Source organism: Pelmatolapia mariae, linkage group LG3_W (assembly GCF_036321145.2).
Source record: "Pelmatolapia mariae isolate MD_Pm_ZW linkage group LG3_W, Pm_UMD_F_2, whole genome shotgun sequence".
Lineage (NCBI taxonomy): Eukaryota > Metazoa > Chordata > Actinopteri > Cichliformes > Cichlidae > Pelmatolapia > Pelmatolapia mariae.
In genome coordinates, this window is record NC_086229.1 from 13,339,345 (window position 1) to 13,355,656 (window position 16,312).

Below are 16,312 nucleotides of genomic sequence, written 5' to 3' on the forward strand. Positions count from 1 at the left end.
CCTGTGATGGGTATTTTAAAGTGCTTTATAAATAAAATTGGATTGGATTGGATTGGATTTTAAAAAAACAAGCGCGCTCATGCTCACAGGTGTACACACGGGTGATCACACACACAAACTACACCCTTTTTGGCTCCTACCTCAAAGCACACTGTGCGCTGTCGATCTTACGTGCTGCACAATAATGTTTAATATTTAGTATTTACTGTCATATTCTCATAGATCATCGCGATGATGTTGTTTATTATATTGCTCTATTTTTACTTGTTTTCTCTGTTTTCTTTCCCAACAGGTGATCCAGGTGATTGATAGATGTATTTTTTGTCTGTTTGTTTTGTTGGTTTTTGTTTTTTGCCCTTTATCACCGTCCCTCTTCCCCGCTGGTTTTCTTTCCCTCTTTTTTTCTCCCCTTTCTTTCCCCCAGTCATGTCTGTCCCGTGTGTAGCAAGTGAAAATAGAATAAACAATAAAAGCAAAGGTGAATCAAATAGACCAATACGGCAAGGCTGGGATGGTCCATTTGGTAAAGTAAATCCGTTGGGCATCTTTCTTTGCCTTTAGACAATAATTCTGATGCAAAAGAGCCAAACGGGACAGGCGGGGAAAAAAAAATTATGTTACATTACATCAAATGGATGTTTTTACGAGATGTTACAGGTGATTATATGTTTGGGATGTTTACTCAAAGTAATTCTAATAATGCCAACAGAGACCCAGCCTCTTAGAACAGAGATGTCAATGAGACTTTTTACCTGGATTAAATAAATAAAAGTGTTATTGGTTAAATCATAAGTGTTTGTTTTTCAGAGGGATTTGGATATATGTATATGTATATGTAACTATGCAGATATTCATCTTTGAGGTTAGGCTCCTCCAGATGCTCACCTGAGGCAGGTGGAACCCGTATCCCTGCTTATAAAGTTCAGACATCTTTACACTCTGCTCTGTAACCCTCATAAAACCAGATCATGAGTAAAGTGTAATTACAAAGGAGGGCCAGGTCGCCGCATTACAGCCAGCATGGCTACGTGAATGGCCCTGCCGACTGTGACCGACGCCACCCACAACCCTCCATCGAGATGCCTACGTGAGTGATGTGTTGTTCTGAGGGAGGGGGTGAGCAAGTGCCCCCACCGCAGAGAGCAGTCCTGAGTCTTGGAGCTCATCTTCACACTGCGTCACAACAACAGACACAGTAAAGGGATGAGACACACCCTTCACCCTGCTGTTATGTGGCATCTTTACACAGCCTGCACCTGGTGTGATAGACCCCAGCCTCATGGATCTGGTGCTCTCAGTGAAGAACTGATGAAGAGGATTTTAGCTTCCAGCGCTTTTCATCAATATCTGAATGAGCGACTTATCTCAGCAGTGTGGTTTCTGACACACACACTTGGAACCGCACAGCTTTATGAATACACACTTACACTGAACTCACTGAACTCTGTGCTGTGACGTGTAAACGGCTTCTCGTCATATTATTAATATCCTTTGGTTTCCGTGTGTATTTTTCCTTCCTGCACTTCTGCTTAAAACCACAAGTTTCCAGCTAATAACACTTTGCCTCCTCCGTGAGTCGTCAGTCGAGTTGGTCCTTACGTTTGTTGATCTGTCTGCAGAGGTTTGAGGTTGTAAAGCTGTGTGGTTACGAGCAGCAGGAAGAAGAACAGGCGTGTTCACAGAGAGTTCCTGTTCTCAGATCACACAGGAACTATTCAGACACTGTGTCAGGATGAAGGTGAACATCTTCTGCTGCCTGTTAGCCTGCACTCTGGGCTCTAACGTCACTGCAGGTGAGACTCTTTCACTTTATTCACATTTACATATTTATAGTTTACATATAAGACTCTCAGATAATAACAGCTGTGAAGTTCAGTGTGAGACTGTGTGCTTGAATAAAGGTGTGAACGCAGCTCAAAGTGTCCGACGCGTCGTGTCAGACAGTTTTTATCTCACTGACTGTAAATCTGTCATAAAATTATCCGTCAGTCATTTTAAAGATGAACGAAGTCATTTTGTTTGGACTATAAAAAGTTAGAAAAGACTGAGTGCTTCATACGACAGTTTAACCTCCAATCAGGAAGTCAGCGTTTCCTGACTGAAGCTACGATCAGGAGGTTCTGGCTCGTTGGTCCAGTGTTTGTGTTTGTGCACTTCTGAATCGTTGCTGTATTCTTAAAGAGATTTATAAGATTTGTGCTTCCTAGTTTAGTCCTCTGGTGCTTTTGAGTTTTCTGATCAGGTTGTTTACGTTCCTCTGTGTTTCCTGTGGAAGTCAGTCTTGTCTCCATGGTTATTTACCTCTCTCTCTTCCTCACCTTCATCCATTTCCTCTTTGTGTTTCTCCTTTTTCTGCTCCGTCTGTTCTGTTTCCATGTTTCCCCTGAACAAAAACCACACAGAGCTACTTCCTGTTTTATTTTTCTAGTCCTTGTCTCATGTGCATTGTGTTCACTTTTGCTTGCCCTGTCTCGCTGTGTCTGATTGGTTCCTGCTGTCTTCCCATGTGTTTCCTTGATCACCCCTGATAGGACAGAGACCTTCCATTAGGCCTCCTGTCCTAATGTCCTCTCTCTCTGAGGACACTCCAGGGCCAAGCACAGCAGTGGGTGACTTAAACGACAGCGATGAGGAAGGAGGTCAGCCAGCCACAACAGGGAGAAAGAGGAAAGGAGATGATGAGCTGCTAGACCTCATCAGAGAGGACATGAGGCAGCAAAGAGAGGCTGAGGAGAGGAGAGCAGGGAGAGGATGGACAGACTGTTTTCACTTGTTGAAAGATTAGTTCCCAAATGAGTTATGCATCGAGAAATTTATTTATGTGAATATATTTGTTACCTTATTATATGTGCTGCATTAGTTTTATGTTATGATTAAATTGATTACAACAAACAGTAACTGAACTCGTTTTATTTACAGGTATTTGTAATATGTATGAACATAATGCTAACTTTGAACAATTTTATTTGCAGATATTTATTTAATGAGAATAAAGTAAATAACAATAAAACAAGAATATTTATAATACATGAACAATAATCAGGCCTGAGATCCTCCTGGTTAAACAAACTGGGACACTCATGTAAACCCTGCAGGCTCTGGTTCAGGAAAAGGTGGAAAAGAACATAAACAGTTTGGTATTATTTCATTTATTTTAAGTGAGCAAAGCATTATTCTAATTATTAAGCTTAAGTAAAATAAACTAATATGCTGTGAAAAGCCTTCAATTTGATACACTTCATCTGTGTAAGGGTTTTTGTGCACTCAAAAATAATCGTTTTCAGCTTTGTGACATTTTTACAGCCCATCACACACAGAGAAGTTGTTACCGTGTGTCCACAGCATCTGCAGGTTTATGGATTTCTGAAAAACTCTGTTTGTTTTTGCAGGTTTAACCCATGAAGCATTTAAGGAGGGGACGCAGGTCACTGTGCACTGTCCTCACTCTGTGGAGGGTAAAGTGAGGTGGAGCAGAGAGAGTGGAGGAAGCAGAGCTGACATACTTAGAGCTGATGGAGACGGAGAGATAAAACACATCAATGATCCACAGAAACGATACGATTCACAGGCTGACGGGTCTCTGATCATCCTCAGAGCTGCTCTCTCAGACTCTGGCAGATACTTCTGTAACCATGAAGCAGCTGTGGAGCTGACAGTGATCCCATCAGGTAACATCAGGTTTTTCTATTTCCTGTTTTAAATGCATCTCTGTTACAGGTGACATGCAAACATATTTTAAACACTTTGTCAGGTTAAATCAAATGTGTCTGTGAAGCATGAACTCCCATAATGCACCTCTCTGCATAACCGCAGAGCTTTGACACCAGGAGCATAAATCCTTCATCAGTCTCTGTGAACGCTGACAGACAGTTTGGCTCATCATCGACTCTTCACACAAAACGATCGAGTGCAGCTGAATTCAGTCAGACGATATCAGACTTTGAACGACTGTAAATATTAGACAGACAGCATCCATCATCATCATCATCATCATCCATTTTCTTAACCACTTCTTGCTGCTGTAACTTTAGTGCACAGCTTCCTGTTTAACAGTCTGCATGTTGGAAAGAATCACTTTAATGATAAATGTCATTAATTCTTCACAGGAACTAAAATAGTGAGTGTTGCAGAGAGGAGCAGCATCACTCTGAACTGTTCTCATGATGTTGGAGGATCAGCTGTTCCCACATGGAGACGAGACTCTGGAGAAATAAATGAAGGAAGGATTTCTGTTTCCACTCAGGACAAAACATTAAGTATAAGAGAAGCTGAGCCTGCTGACTCTGGACTGTACTACTGTGATGGAAAACCAGCTGTTTATCTGAACGTGACCGAAGGACAGAGATCTGACAGAGGTGAGACACATGAACCCAAAACACATTCAACTCCATGTTCAATGAGCTAAACCTGAGGGATCTGCAGCCACCAGCACATCATACTTTATAGCTCAAAGAGGAAGAAGAGCAGAGAGCAGGAGGAGTTCAGTTTAGACCTTTGAGTTTGATCAGTGCTGTCGATGACGTCACTGTGTTTGCTCCTGTATAACACAGCAGTCAGGATCCAGAAAACCATCATAATTCAGACTTTTAACAAATACAGTATCCAATCATTCTTTCCAAATCTCAAAATATTATGAAATGTTTTTGTTTTTTATTTCTAGAAATTGTATTTTTTTGAAAACATGCATTTTATTTATTTACAGTATATATTTGGCTAAAATTCGTATGTGTAATTCTGTCAGTCTTCCTCATTTTCAGTTTATGAAATTATATTCTCTGTTGTATTCTCAAGATAATAAAACAACCTCAGAAACAACCTCAGCAACAATAACTACAACAGTTACTCATCAGCCAGCAGTGACGTCTGCTCCGTCAGGTGTGATTCCAACAAAGACATCAGTCAGCTTCACAGGTTTAAATGTATAATTCTCAGTCACATGTACCCAAAAATCAGTTCTGCTGTTTACAGAAAGTATAAATGACATTTCTGTTTGAGGTACGATGCTCTGTAAGACAAACTCAGCTGTTCTGAATTACATTTTAAAAAACACTGCTCAAAAAATTAAAGGAAGACTTTGAAAACACATCAGATCTCAATGGGAAAAACTATTACTGCGTATCTATAATGTGAACGAGTGTGTTAGCAATGGAAGGATGCCACATCGTTTGATGGAAATGAAAATTATAAACCGACAGAGGCTGAATTCAAAGACACCTCGAGACACAGCAAAGCTTCCAGCTATGACACGTGTTCAATGTGCCACAGCTGGAGAAGCTGAACCTGTGCAACCTCTGGAGGGTCCAGTATCACCCAATGCTACCAGTAGAGACACTGACCTTACCAGGATGTCAAACTGGTGAAAACAGACAGAAAAGAAGAGGAGGAAACAATGTCTGAGACTTTCACCTGTAAAACTGTTCCTGTGTTGGAGGTCGTCTCATTGTTGCCCCTCTAAGTACTCCTGCTGCTTAACTGTGCATCAACATCTCACCTGATGCTAGACTCTGAAGTGCTCCTTTAGGTTTGTGGAGCAGTGTACATGATATTAATAAATAGTATGTAGAGTCGATAATGTTTGTTTAATAATTGCATCATGACCTCGGATAATTATTCTTTGTCCTGCTTTTCCAGCCAACCATCATCTGTTTGTTTTGGGGATCCGAGTACTTGTTGTGTTCGTCTGCAGCCTTGTTCTCGTCATCATTTACTTTATTTGGAGACACAAGTCTAAAACACGAGGTGAGTAAAGTAAAACGTGCCCAGAATCTAAAACAAGGTGCTGTGGTTTAGCTGATTTATGTATTTGTTTAGACACTTTATCCTGATCAGTCTCACACCTTTGTTTCATGTTCAGCTGAAGTCTAGTTTAGTTTCCTGCCTTCACTCTGTCTGCTAACAGCTAACACATTAGCCACCTGGGCTAGCACGGTTCAGCTAACAGATCTGAATTTTGTTTACGGGACTTTTTACTCCTTCTTGACATTTTGTTCACCACTGTGCACAGATTTCATTCAGTAAACGAAGAGTTTAATAAAACAAATTTTAAAACTTACAATAAATAAAATATAGGGTGGGTGTGCTGTTAGCAACTTAACTTTGCAGTCAAGCTAAGATAAGGTGACCAAAAAAGAGGACCAGTCATGAGGAACTTTAATGATACTGTTTGCTTAAAGAAAAATTTAACATATTTAAACGAGGCCTTCTCTGTGCGGTTAATGAAAGGTGAAACAAAAAACCTCATATAGGCTTTTATAAGTCAACAAGAGCAAAAAAAAACAACTTAAAAACCTCTGGAATTAAATAATGGTACAGCAATAAGGCCTCATCTGTATAAGAAAAATTTACCAGTACTGGGACAGTACGAGGGAAATTTCTTTTGCAGTTCGTCTGAAAAGCTGCAGTTGCCCTTTGGCATCTTTTAAACATCATCAGGCGCTTTGCTGCGCGCTTTCTGTCCCATCTGAGTGCAGAACAACAACTCCCAAAGCAGCAGCTCGGGGATGACGTCACATATATTTCCTCTGTAGGAAAACATTTTCATCAATCTCAAAAATCCCCCTGGACGCTCCGGACAGAACGTGAAAAGTGGACATGTCCGGGGAAAAGAGTAGTTTTGCATGATTGACTGTCCAAAACGATTCATTTTAATCTCACGCTGGACCTTCTGCAACCCTAACCCACGGCATGAGAACAGGTTGAGATCCAAAATTCTAGGTCACCTTATTCATCAGCTGAAAATGTTCAATATCATTTTAAAAACTGAATGCTGACTCAGTTTAACAGTAAAAGCTTCATAAGCAGCCACAGTCCAGTTTAACTTCAGTTATCAGAGCTTGACGTCATCACAGGCAGCGTGTTTTAAACTTTAAAGGAGGAACTGACTCTGATGTGTCTGCAGGGGATGACAAACAGCTCCACGTCTATGATGAGACACCAGCTGCAGCAGAACTTCATCTTATAAATGGTGAGACGTGAGAGTGAAGCAGCTGTGACTGATCTAAAGCTGAGCCCCACACTTTCATCTTTGCTTCTGTTACACTTACAGTCTGTGTATTATTGCACGATCTACTGTACAATATAAAGCGCCTTCAGCCGACTGTTGTTGTGATTTGGTGCTTTATAAATAAAATTGAATTGTGTAACATCACTGTTTTGAGTTGGTAGTTACTGATTAACAGATTCCAGCAACAAATAAACCGATTAAATTCTTCCTGCTGATAGTTAATCGTGTTAATTAATTCAGCGTTCTTTCTCAGGAGCAGCGCCTGCATCAACACACTGACAGACCCTCCAGGTAAATGTGGAGTTGTTGGTTTGATGCTGCTGTTCATAAAAACACACACTGGATGGTTTATTAACAGTAAAGGATTAAACTGAAGAAAACATAAGGAAAAAATGGATTCGATTTTTTAATATATTCTTTAACACATAGTGAGTGAAGAAGAAACCCCCATTGCATCATGGGAATCCCCGGCAGCCTACGTCTATTGCAGCATAACTAAGGGAGGATTCAGGGTCACCTGGTCCAGCCCTAACTATATGCTTTAGCAAAAAGGAAAGTTTGAAGCCTAATCTTAAAAGTAGAGATAGTGTCTGTCTCCTGAATCCAAACTGGAAGCTGGTTCCACAGAAGAGGGGCCTGAAAACTGAAGGCTCTGCCTCCCATTCTACTTTTAAATACTCTAGGAACAACAAGTAAGCCTGCAGTGTGAGAGCGAAGTGCTCTAATAGGGTGATATGGTACTACAAGGTCATTAAGATAAGATGGGGCCTGATTATTTAAGACCTTGTATGTGAGGAGCAGGATTTTGAATTCTGGATTTAACAGGAAGCCAATGAAGGGAAGTCAATACAGGAGAAATCTGCTCTCTCTTTCTAGTCCCTGAAAATAATCTCTCTTGTTTAATAGTTGTTTCAGTTTTTGAGCAAATCAAATTCAGGACAAACAACATGAGCAGTTATTGATGAGTCTGAGTGCTGCAACCCAGAGAAAAGCACTGAACTGTGAAGTCATGTTATTTATATGATTCTTACACACTCGTCTCACTTTTGCTTATGAATCACTGACTCAGAGTTTAATCTGTGAATATCTTTCAAAATGTACCAAATCTAACAGCTTCTCAGTAATCATGTTTGTGTTTTTATAAACTCCTCTAATCGACTGCAAAGCAAAGAGAGCTTCATGTGGAGCCAAGAAGGAACAGAGTAAAACACAAGTTTGACACATCTCATCATTTAATGTTGTTTGTTTTTACTACACAAACTGAAGACACCAGATACATGAAGCAGGATATCTGAATTATAAAGAAGATAAATCTAAATATGTTTTATATTTCAGATTCCTGGAAGTCGTCACCGTTTGCTTTGAAGTCCGGTTGGTATCATGTCAGTCATCAGTGTGACTCAGTGATGACACACCTACACCACACACAGCCTTTGCTGCTTCTGCTCTCTCATAAATATAGAAAATGACCTCATTTTCCCTCCTTATGGCTGCTGATCTTGGTTTTTGCACCATATTAAAGTCCAGTGTGTTCTGTGCTGACAGATATTTACAGTGAAACTGAAAAATCTTCAGTTTTTTCTTTTGGGGGTTTTATTGTTGTGTAAAATTAAAACACTGAAGCAGTCATGATACTGGCTATCGGGCAAACCGTGCATTTGCCCGGTGGGCCGATGGTGATTTTTCGTTTTTATGGGTCGATGGGTTTTTTTGTCTTTTTTTTTTCTGTAACGGTATAAAAACTGAGAGGTGGTGGATTGGCCAGATGCTGGCCGGTGTGTTAAAAATAACTCAATTGTTTGGTGGTGGCTATGTTGGAGCTTCCACAGAGGCCAGCAGGTGGATGAGGGAAAGGGGAGGCAGGAGGAGGAGAGACCCGAGGCGGCCGCCGGTCCGAGTGTCAGGTGAACTGAACTTCAGGTAAGAAGTTATGACCTGCAGTCTATCTGGGTCAGATATAAACCAAGTTTAGGTGGAGTTTATTTCCATTGTGCTGACTTTTTACAGTCAGTTACAATAACTTGTACTGCGTACTAGCTAGCATGAAGGAGTTTCTATACAGCTGGGTGGGTGCTATGATGTTACTGATAGTGAACTTTATTTTATTCATGAGGTTAGTTAGTAGAGTTGCCAACCGTCCCCTAAAAAGACGGAATCGTCTCGTATTCAGAGAAAATATTACGCGTTTCGTGTTGAGCTGAAAAGGAACACAGTTTGTCCCGGACTTCAGAAACACACAAAGCTGGATTTATTCTGTCTTTGCTGCACAGCTGTCTCTTCTTCTCTCATTCTCTCCCCTCCCTCTCCTGTTGCTACTTCAATCATGAAACTGATTGTGAGAGATACAGATATTGACGGGGTCGGGTTATATTAAAAAGTATAAATTGTTATACTTTGTTCATTGGTTCAAAGGTACCCCACACTTCTTTTTTTGCTTGTTTGTTCTGGTGTATTTTTCATTTGAACTGTTATTCTGCCAGAGCACTCATATTTACAAGACGGCATTGAATGCCTCATGGGTGTGTCAGGAAATCTCTTGTGTACGTATGTTCCTTGAAGGGGTTTTGGAGTCGTTCTTTTTCCACCGCAGCCAAGGGCTAGGAGTTGAAGAGGAGCTGCTGTTTTTGTCATTTATCTGATTGTGAAAATAAAGCACATGCAGTGAGAAAGCAACTCCCGGAGTCATCCCTGCCTTAAAGCTGCAACATATCATGGCGAGCCAGCCAGGAGGAAGGTTTGAAGAACTTCCAGCGCTTGAGTGAAGCAGAGGCCTGGTTAGCACCATTAGCGGCTAAAGTTAGCGCTACCGCACCGCTGAAGAAAAACCTTTCTCCAAGCACCGGACCTAAAATCTAACGGACTAAAGACAAGCTTGTGAGTACCCACAATGGAGGTAGAAGCCCTACGAGATAAGATCACCGCCACACTCTGCCAGCTAAGTCGTGATCAGCTCATAGAAGTGGGTTATAATGTGAAAGGCTTTGCTACACCGCTAGATGAGCCCACAAAAGACACTTCCAGACGCCACCTAATGAAAGTTATAGAACATAAACTGGACGAGGTGGAAAACAGTTATACACAAGACGATGGTGTACAGTTTGTGAAAGAACTTTTATTGTTTTTGGGCGAATATAAAGCTAAAGACAATGCGGCCGAGAGTGATTTTTCCCGCCTTTCAGACGAAAGAGACAAGTATGACGAGCTGCAGGAAGAAATTAGAGCAATAGGGCAGAAACTCAAGATGGCAGACGCTGCCCTGAGCCCCAGCCAGAACCTGCCGTCTTCTAAAGTACCAGAGGTGACAATTCGCAGGGAGTTTCGCATCTGTGGCCAAATAGGAGAGGGAGGGCAGCGCGATTGGCTGTCCTATACCAACCTGCTGCATCAGATGGAAAATGGACTCCGCAAGGGCCACAGTGAGTCAGAAGTTATTGAAGCAGTGATAAGAGCCATCAATCCAGGTCTCAAACTGCGTGATATGCTTGAAATAAAGACTGATTTGACACTCACACAGTTAAAGACAATATTGAAAGGACATTACAGAGAAGATGACACATCTGATTTGTACCAAAAACTGATAAATATTTCTCAAGATCCAAAAGAGTCAGCTCAAGACTTTTTATTCAGAGCCATTGAGCTTAAAGATCGCCTCCTGTATGCATCCAAGGACAAAGAAGCAGAACACTACAGTCGGGACCAGGTAAAAAGGAAGTTTTTGAGATCAGTGGGTACTGGGCTGCAAAATGACAACATAAAGTTCCAGATTAAAGCCCTTCTTGACAACCCAGATGTGACTGATGAAATGCTGATTGAGAAACTAAATGAAGCTGCAAATCTCGAGACGGAAAGACTGAACAAGTTAAAGAGGAACAATACAAACCACCAAGAATCAATGAGCTGCATACTAGAGATGAACCACACAGCAGCTCACAGATCCCCGCCACCAAGCAAGACAAGAAAAATCATCCTCCACCCGAAATGCACGACCTGGTGAAAGAGCTGAGGAACGAGGTTGCAGAGGTGAGGCAGATGGTTCTTGCCTCCCGGAACGCTGGCAAGTCGCAGGCTACAAAGAGGACATCAGATGCTGCCGCGGACACCCGGAGGAAGAAAGGCTGCAGGACCTGCCAGAGCAACGGAGAGGGAGACAACTGCACCCACTGCTTTAAGTGTGGCCAGCCCGGCCACATCTCCAGGGGATGCCGAGCTCCACTTCAGCTGCAGGGAAACGCCAGAGGGCCACTGCCACGGGACCAGCAGTGACCCCACCACCACATCAGGAGTCCCGCCGCTGCGGTTGCTGCCACCAGAGGGAGTCGGTCAGCACCCCACTCCAGAGGTGTGCAGGCTGCTCATCTGTCAGTTACTGTTCTAAAGCCTGTCAGGGACAACACTGGCACCATCACAAACATGTATGTAGAGCGGTGAGGCTAGTTGAACAACATTTGAATGAAAGAGAGAAAAAGGGGTGGTTGTCACACATGGGATATTCTGACCTTCTATCAGATAAGCAAGGACAAAAACTAGTGAAACTGATTGGTAGGCGGAAAATGGTGAGATGCACTTTTGATAATGTACCAGTCACTGCATTGTGGGACACGGGTACACAGGCTACAGTAATAAATGAGAACTGGAGAGTTGAGCACTTACCTCACACCACTATCAGGGGGATTGATGAACTCTTAGGATCAGAACCATTAAATGGGCTTGCAGCTAATCAGACAGAGATACCATTTATGGGGTGGATCCCTGTAGAGTTTAGACTGACTGGGGTGGAGACAGCCAGCTCTAGCCTCCTAGTGCCTGTATTGGTCTCTAGTGACGCAAATGTAGCTCAGGATCCTATTATTGAATATAATGTGATAGAGGAAGTCATCAACGAGCAACTTAAACAACAGGGCGTTAAAAACAGTGACTGTGCTGCAAACATTGTGAGTAGTGCTTTTGGTATTGACACCGGATCTGCTAAGACTTCCAGTTGATAGAGACACATCGAACAGCCGCGGAAGAGATCCAAGTCAAGACAGGGCGGAGTAAAGTTGTCTTAGGCCCTAGTGAAGCTGCTACCATTCGCTGTCGCACACGCATACAGGCTGACGAGGACACTGTAATGTTATTTTGCCCTGTTCTGAACCCCAGCCTGCTTGAGGGGCTTCATTTGCAGGAAGTACTGTTTAAAGTAAAAAGGGGCAACTCAGCCATGGTCCCAGTATCTGTCACAAACACCACATGCCATAATATTACTGTAGATTCGCGTGTTGTCCTGGGGCACATTGAGGGCGTAAAAGCAATATACCCAGCTGCCCTAAAACCTGTAGAAACGCCAACAACTAAAACAGCAGACGATGCAGGTATTGAAGTCCCATTAGCCCCCACAGGTGACACAAGTGGTGTTTGGGATCCTCCTGTAGTTCTAGACCATCTAATGAGCGGGCAACAGGCGGCGGTGAGGATGATGCTCAGGGAGGAATGTAAAGCTTTTGCCAAAGATGAAAATGATGTAGGCTGCATTCCTAGCCTTCGGATGCACATCACTCTCAACGACCAAACACCAGTTCAAAAGACTTACAATAGTGTGCCTAAACCTCTGCATCAGGAAGTAAAAGCTTACCTGCAGGACTTGATCAATAGGGGGTGGGTCACAAAATCAAAGTCGCCTTATCCGTCACCGATAGTCTGTGTTAGGAAAAAGTCCGGTGACCTCAGACTTTGTGTGGATTATCGAGAACTTAATCGCAAATCGGTGCCTGACAGACATCCTATTCCTAGGATACAAGACATGTTGGACAGCCTTACTGGTAGCTCCTGGTTTACAGTACTAGACCAGGGAAAGGCTTATCATCAAGGATTCCTAGACGAAGACAGTCAGCCACTCACTGCATTCATCACCCCCTGGTGTTTGTACCAGTGGGTTAGAATCCCATTTGGACTCAGCTCCGCCCCAGCGGAGTTTCAGAGGAGCATGGAGGAGTGTCTTTGGGGTCTGCGTGATGATATCTGTCTACCGTACCTTGATGACAATTTGGTCCACAGTAAATCTTTTGAGGACCATGTTGAGCATGTAAGAGCCGTGCTACAAAGGTATCAGAAACATGGGGACAAACTTAATGTGAACTGTTCAAGCCTAAGGTCAGGTTTTTGGGTAGAGTGGTGTCAAAAGATGGCCATAGTATGGATCCAGCAGAGGTCGCCTCCGTGATGTCACTTAAAGAGAAACACCCTAGTACAGTGGGGGAAGTGAGACAGATTTTGGGCTTCCTATCTTATTATAGAGCCTATATACAGGACTTTTCATGTATCGCCAAACCCTTGTATGAACTGCTAGCAGTCCAAACAAATGCTAAAAGTAGCCCACAAGACTTAAAAACACAGAACAAGAGAAGGAAGGAGAAAAACAAACAGGCTAAAGGACAGTTGCCTTCATCAGCCCCTGTGAAATGGACAGAGTCACACCATCAGGTTTTGTCTTACTTAGTCAATAAACTGGCCAATCCTCCGATCCTAGGCTACCCTGACCTAAACCAACCATTTGTGCTTCATACTGATGCTTCCCAAGCAGGGTTAGGAGCAGTGCTCTACCAGCACAGTAATGGCAAGTTAAGGGTTATAGCTTATGGATCTAGAACGTTAACCCCGCCAGAAAAAAATTACCATATGCATGCTGGCAAACTAGAGTTTTTAGCTCTCAAATGGGCTGTCTGTGAGCGCTTCAGAGATTATTTGCTGCATGCGCCATCTTTTGTGGTTTATACAGATAATAATCCACTCACCTATGTGTTAACGACAGCAAAGTTGAATGCATCAGGTCAGCGTTGGGTGGCTGAGCTCGCAGATTTCAACTTTACGATAAAATACAGGCCAGGAAAAACAAATGCAGATGCAGATTTTTTATCCAGGATGCCCCTCGATTTTGAGGACTATATGAACTGCTGTACACAAACGGTTAACCAGGACGTGGTTGCAGCCTCACAGCAGGGCGTATTAGTGCAGCAAACAGAAGCTCTGATGTTTAACGCTGTCTCCTTCCACACCCTTCAGCATCACACACGAGCAGAGGAACTGTTGGACATGATTCAGCCAATACCGAGAGAGGAAATCTGTGCAGCACAGCGGCAAGACCCTGTGATAGGTAAAATGTATGAGTCTGTAGTGCAAAACAAAAGGCCCACCACACAGGAAATTAAAACTGAGAGCACTGAGTTTAAAGCATTGGCTAGAGAGTGGAGCAAACTAAAAATCAGAGAGGATGGAACTATGTTCAGAGAGACTCGACACAAAAAACAACTAGTTCTCCCCTCAGTTTACCACCCACTGGTGCTCAATGAACTACACAAACAGATGGGTCACTTGGGATCAGAAAGGACCCTAAATTTAATTCGGGATCGTTTCTTTTGGCCCAAGATGCAAAGAGACATTGAACACTTTGTCAGTAATGTTTGTGAGTGTCTCAAACAGAGGAAGCCAAACAGGCAGGCGAGGGCACCTATGTTGAGCATAGAGACCACTCACCCATTTCAGCTGGTTTCAGTTGACTTTTTGCACCTAGAGGAATGCAAGGGGGGGTGTGAATACATACTTGTAGTTATGGACCACTACACCCGCTTCGCTCAGGCCTACGCAACTACAAATAAGTCAGCTAAGACTGTAGCAGAAAAACTATTCAATGATTATTGTCTCAGGTTTGGTTTTCCAGAAAAATTACACCACGATTTGGGGCGAGAGTTTGAGAATAGACTATTGCACCATTTAAAAGAACTGGCTGGTGTTAAAGGGTCACACACTACTCCTTATCACCCCCAAGGAAATGGGCAGACCGAAAGATTCAACAGGACTCTGCTCTCTATGTTAAGAACCCTAACAGAGGAACAGAAAAGAGACTGGAAAAGCCACCTCCATAAAGTGGTACATGCCTACAATTGTACTGTTAATGAGGCCACTGGCTACCCTCCTTTTCTCCTAATGTTTGGTAGGTCACCACGTTTACCGGTCGACCTTCTCTTTGGCATTGAGCAGGAGGACAGTTCAGGCTCCTACCAGGACTATGTTGACAGATGGAGAAGGAGAATGGCTGAGGCTTACATGGTCGCCTCCAAAAATGCAGCTAAGTCGGCTGATCGAGGTAAAAAGCAGTACAACAAAAGTGTGCATGGTCCATCACTTCAACTAGGGAGTCGTGTCCTTGTTAGAAATGTTGTGGAGAGGGGTGGACCAGGTAAAATCCGCTCCTACTGGGAAGACAACATCTACATCATTAAAAGCCAAAAGGGGCAGGACAGTCCTGTGTTTGAGTTAGAGCCAGAGAATGGTAAAGGCAGGACAAGGATTTTGCACAGGAATATGTTGTTGCCTTGCGATTTCCTTCCACTCCAAGCAGATAAGGAGGCAACTGTAACTAGTACTAAAACGAGGAAAAGATATTATAACAAACGGAAACAAACATGCATGACTCAGACACAAGTGAGGAGGAGGAGGACACAGATGAGTTTTCTGATGCAGTTTTCACCTGGCCTTATCCTGAGCCTCAGTGTTCACCTACATTGGACCCCACAGCAGCAGAGTTTATGCCACTAAGGGACGGGGGTGAGCCAGATGAGTTTCCTCACATGTCAGGAGATGGCCAGGGGGACCCCAGCCAAACTGATGAGGGGAAGATGGACAATATGGAACCAGAGGATGTGGCTATTGTGGGTGCAGGGGAGGTGGACAGCAGCTCTGATGTCGAAGAGGCTTTGGAAACAGACCAGCCAAGTCCACACCCAAAGAGAGAAAGGAGGAGACCACAGACTTTGACCTATAGTAAACTTGGACAACCAAGTCTTGAAGAAAGAATAGTGGCCACCAAATGTGTAAATATTCAAGGTTACTGGCGACCTTGGTAAAAGGGGAAGATATAATGTTTACACTTTGTACCCCTATTTCAGATGGTAACAAATGTACCTATATTGACTGAAATATTGTGACACATGGATTGCAGGCCGAACATGTGTATGAGTAAAGGGAAGATGCTTAGTGTTGAGATGAGATGTCGACAACGTTAATGCCCTTACAGGAGAGTACAAATAGCATGGTAATTTGATAGATTGAATGTTGGACTAAAAAAAAAGCTGTACTGATTATATCAGGAGTATAGTGAACTTTATTTTATTCATGAGGTTAGTTAGTAGAGTTGCCAACCGTCCCCTAAAAAGACGGAATCGTCTCGTATTCAGAGAAAATATTACGCATTTCGTGTTGAGCTGAAAAGGAACACAGTTTGTCCCGGACTTCAGAAACACACAAAGCTGGATTTATTCTGTCTTTGCTGCACAG

General features: G+C 42.9%; 1 protein-coding gene across 1 annotated transcript; it reads left to right on the forward strand.

The window, feature by feature from the left end:
- The first annotated feature begins 1,697 nt into the window (after positions 1-1,697).
- On the forward strand, positions 1,698-7,033 carry LOC134615899 (uncharacterized). The gene is made up of 5 exons (XM_063460585.1): positions 1,698-1,793; positions 3,390-3,668; positions 4,107-4,355; positions 5,632-5,739; positions 6,899-7,033. The coding sequence occupies exons 1-5, from the start codon at positions 1,733-1,735 to the stop codon at positions 6,973-6,975; spliced, it is 774 nt and encodes a 257-aa protein (XP_063316655.1). The 5' UTR covers positions 1,698-1,732; the 3' UTR covers positions 6,976-7,033.
- Positions 7,034-16,312: the final 9,279 nt, after the last annotated feature.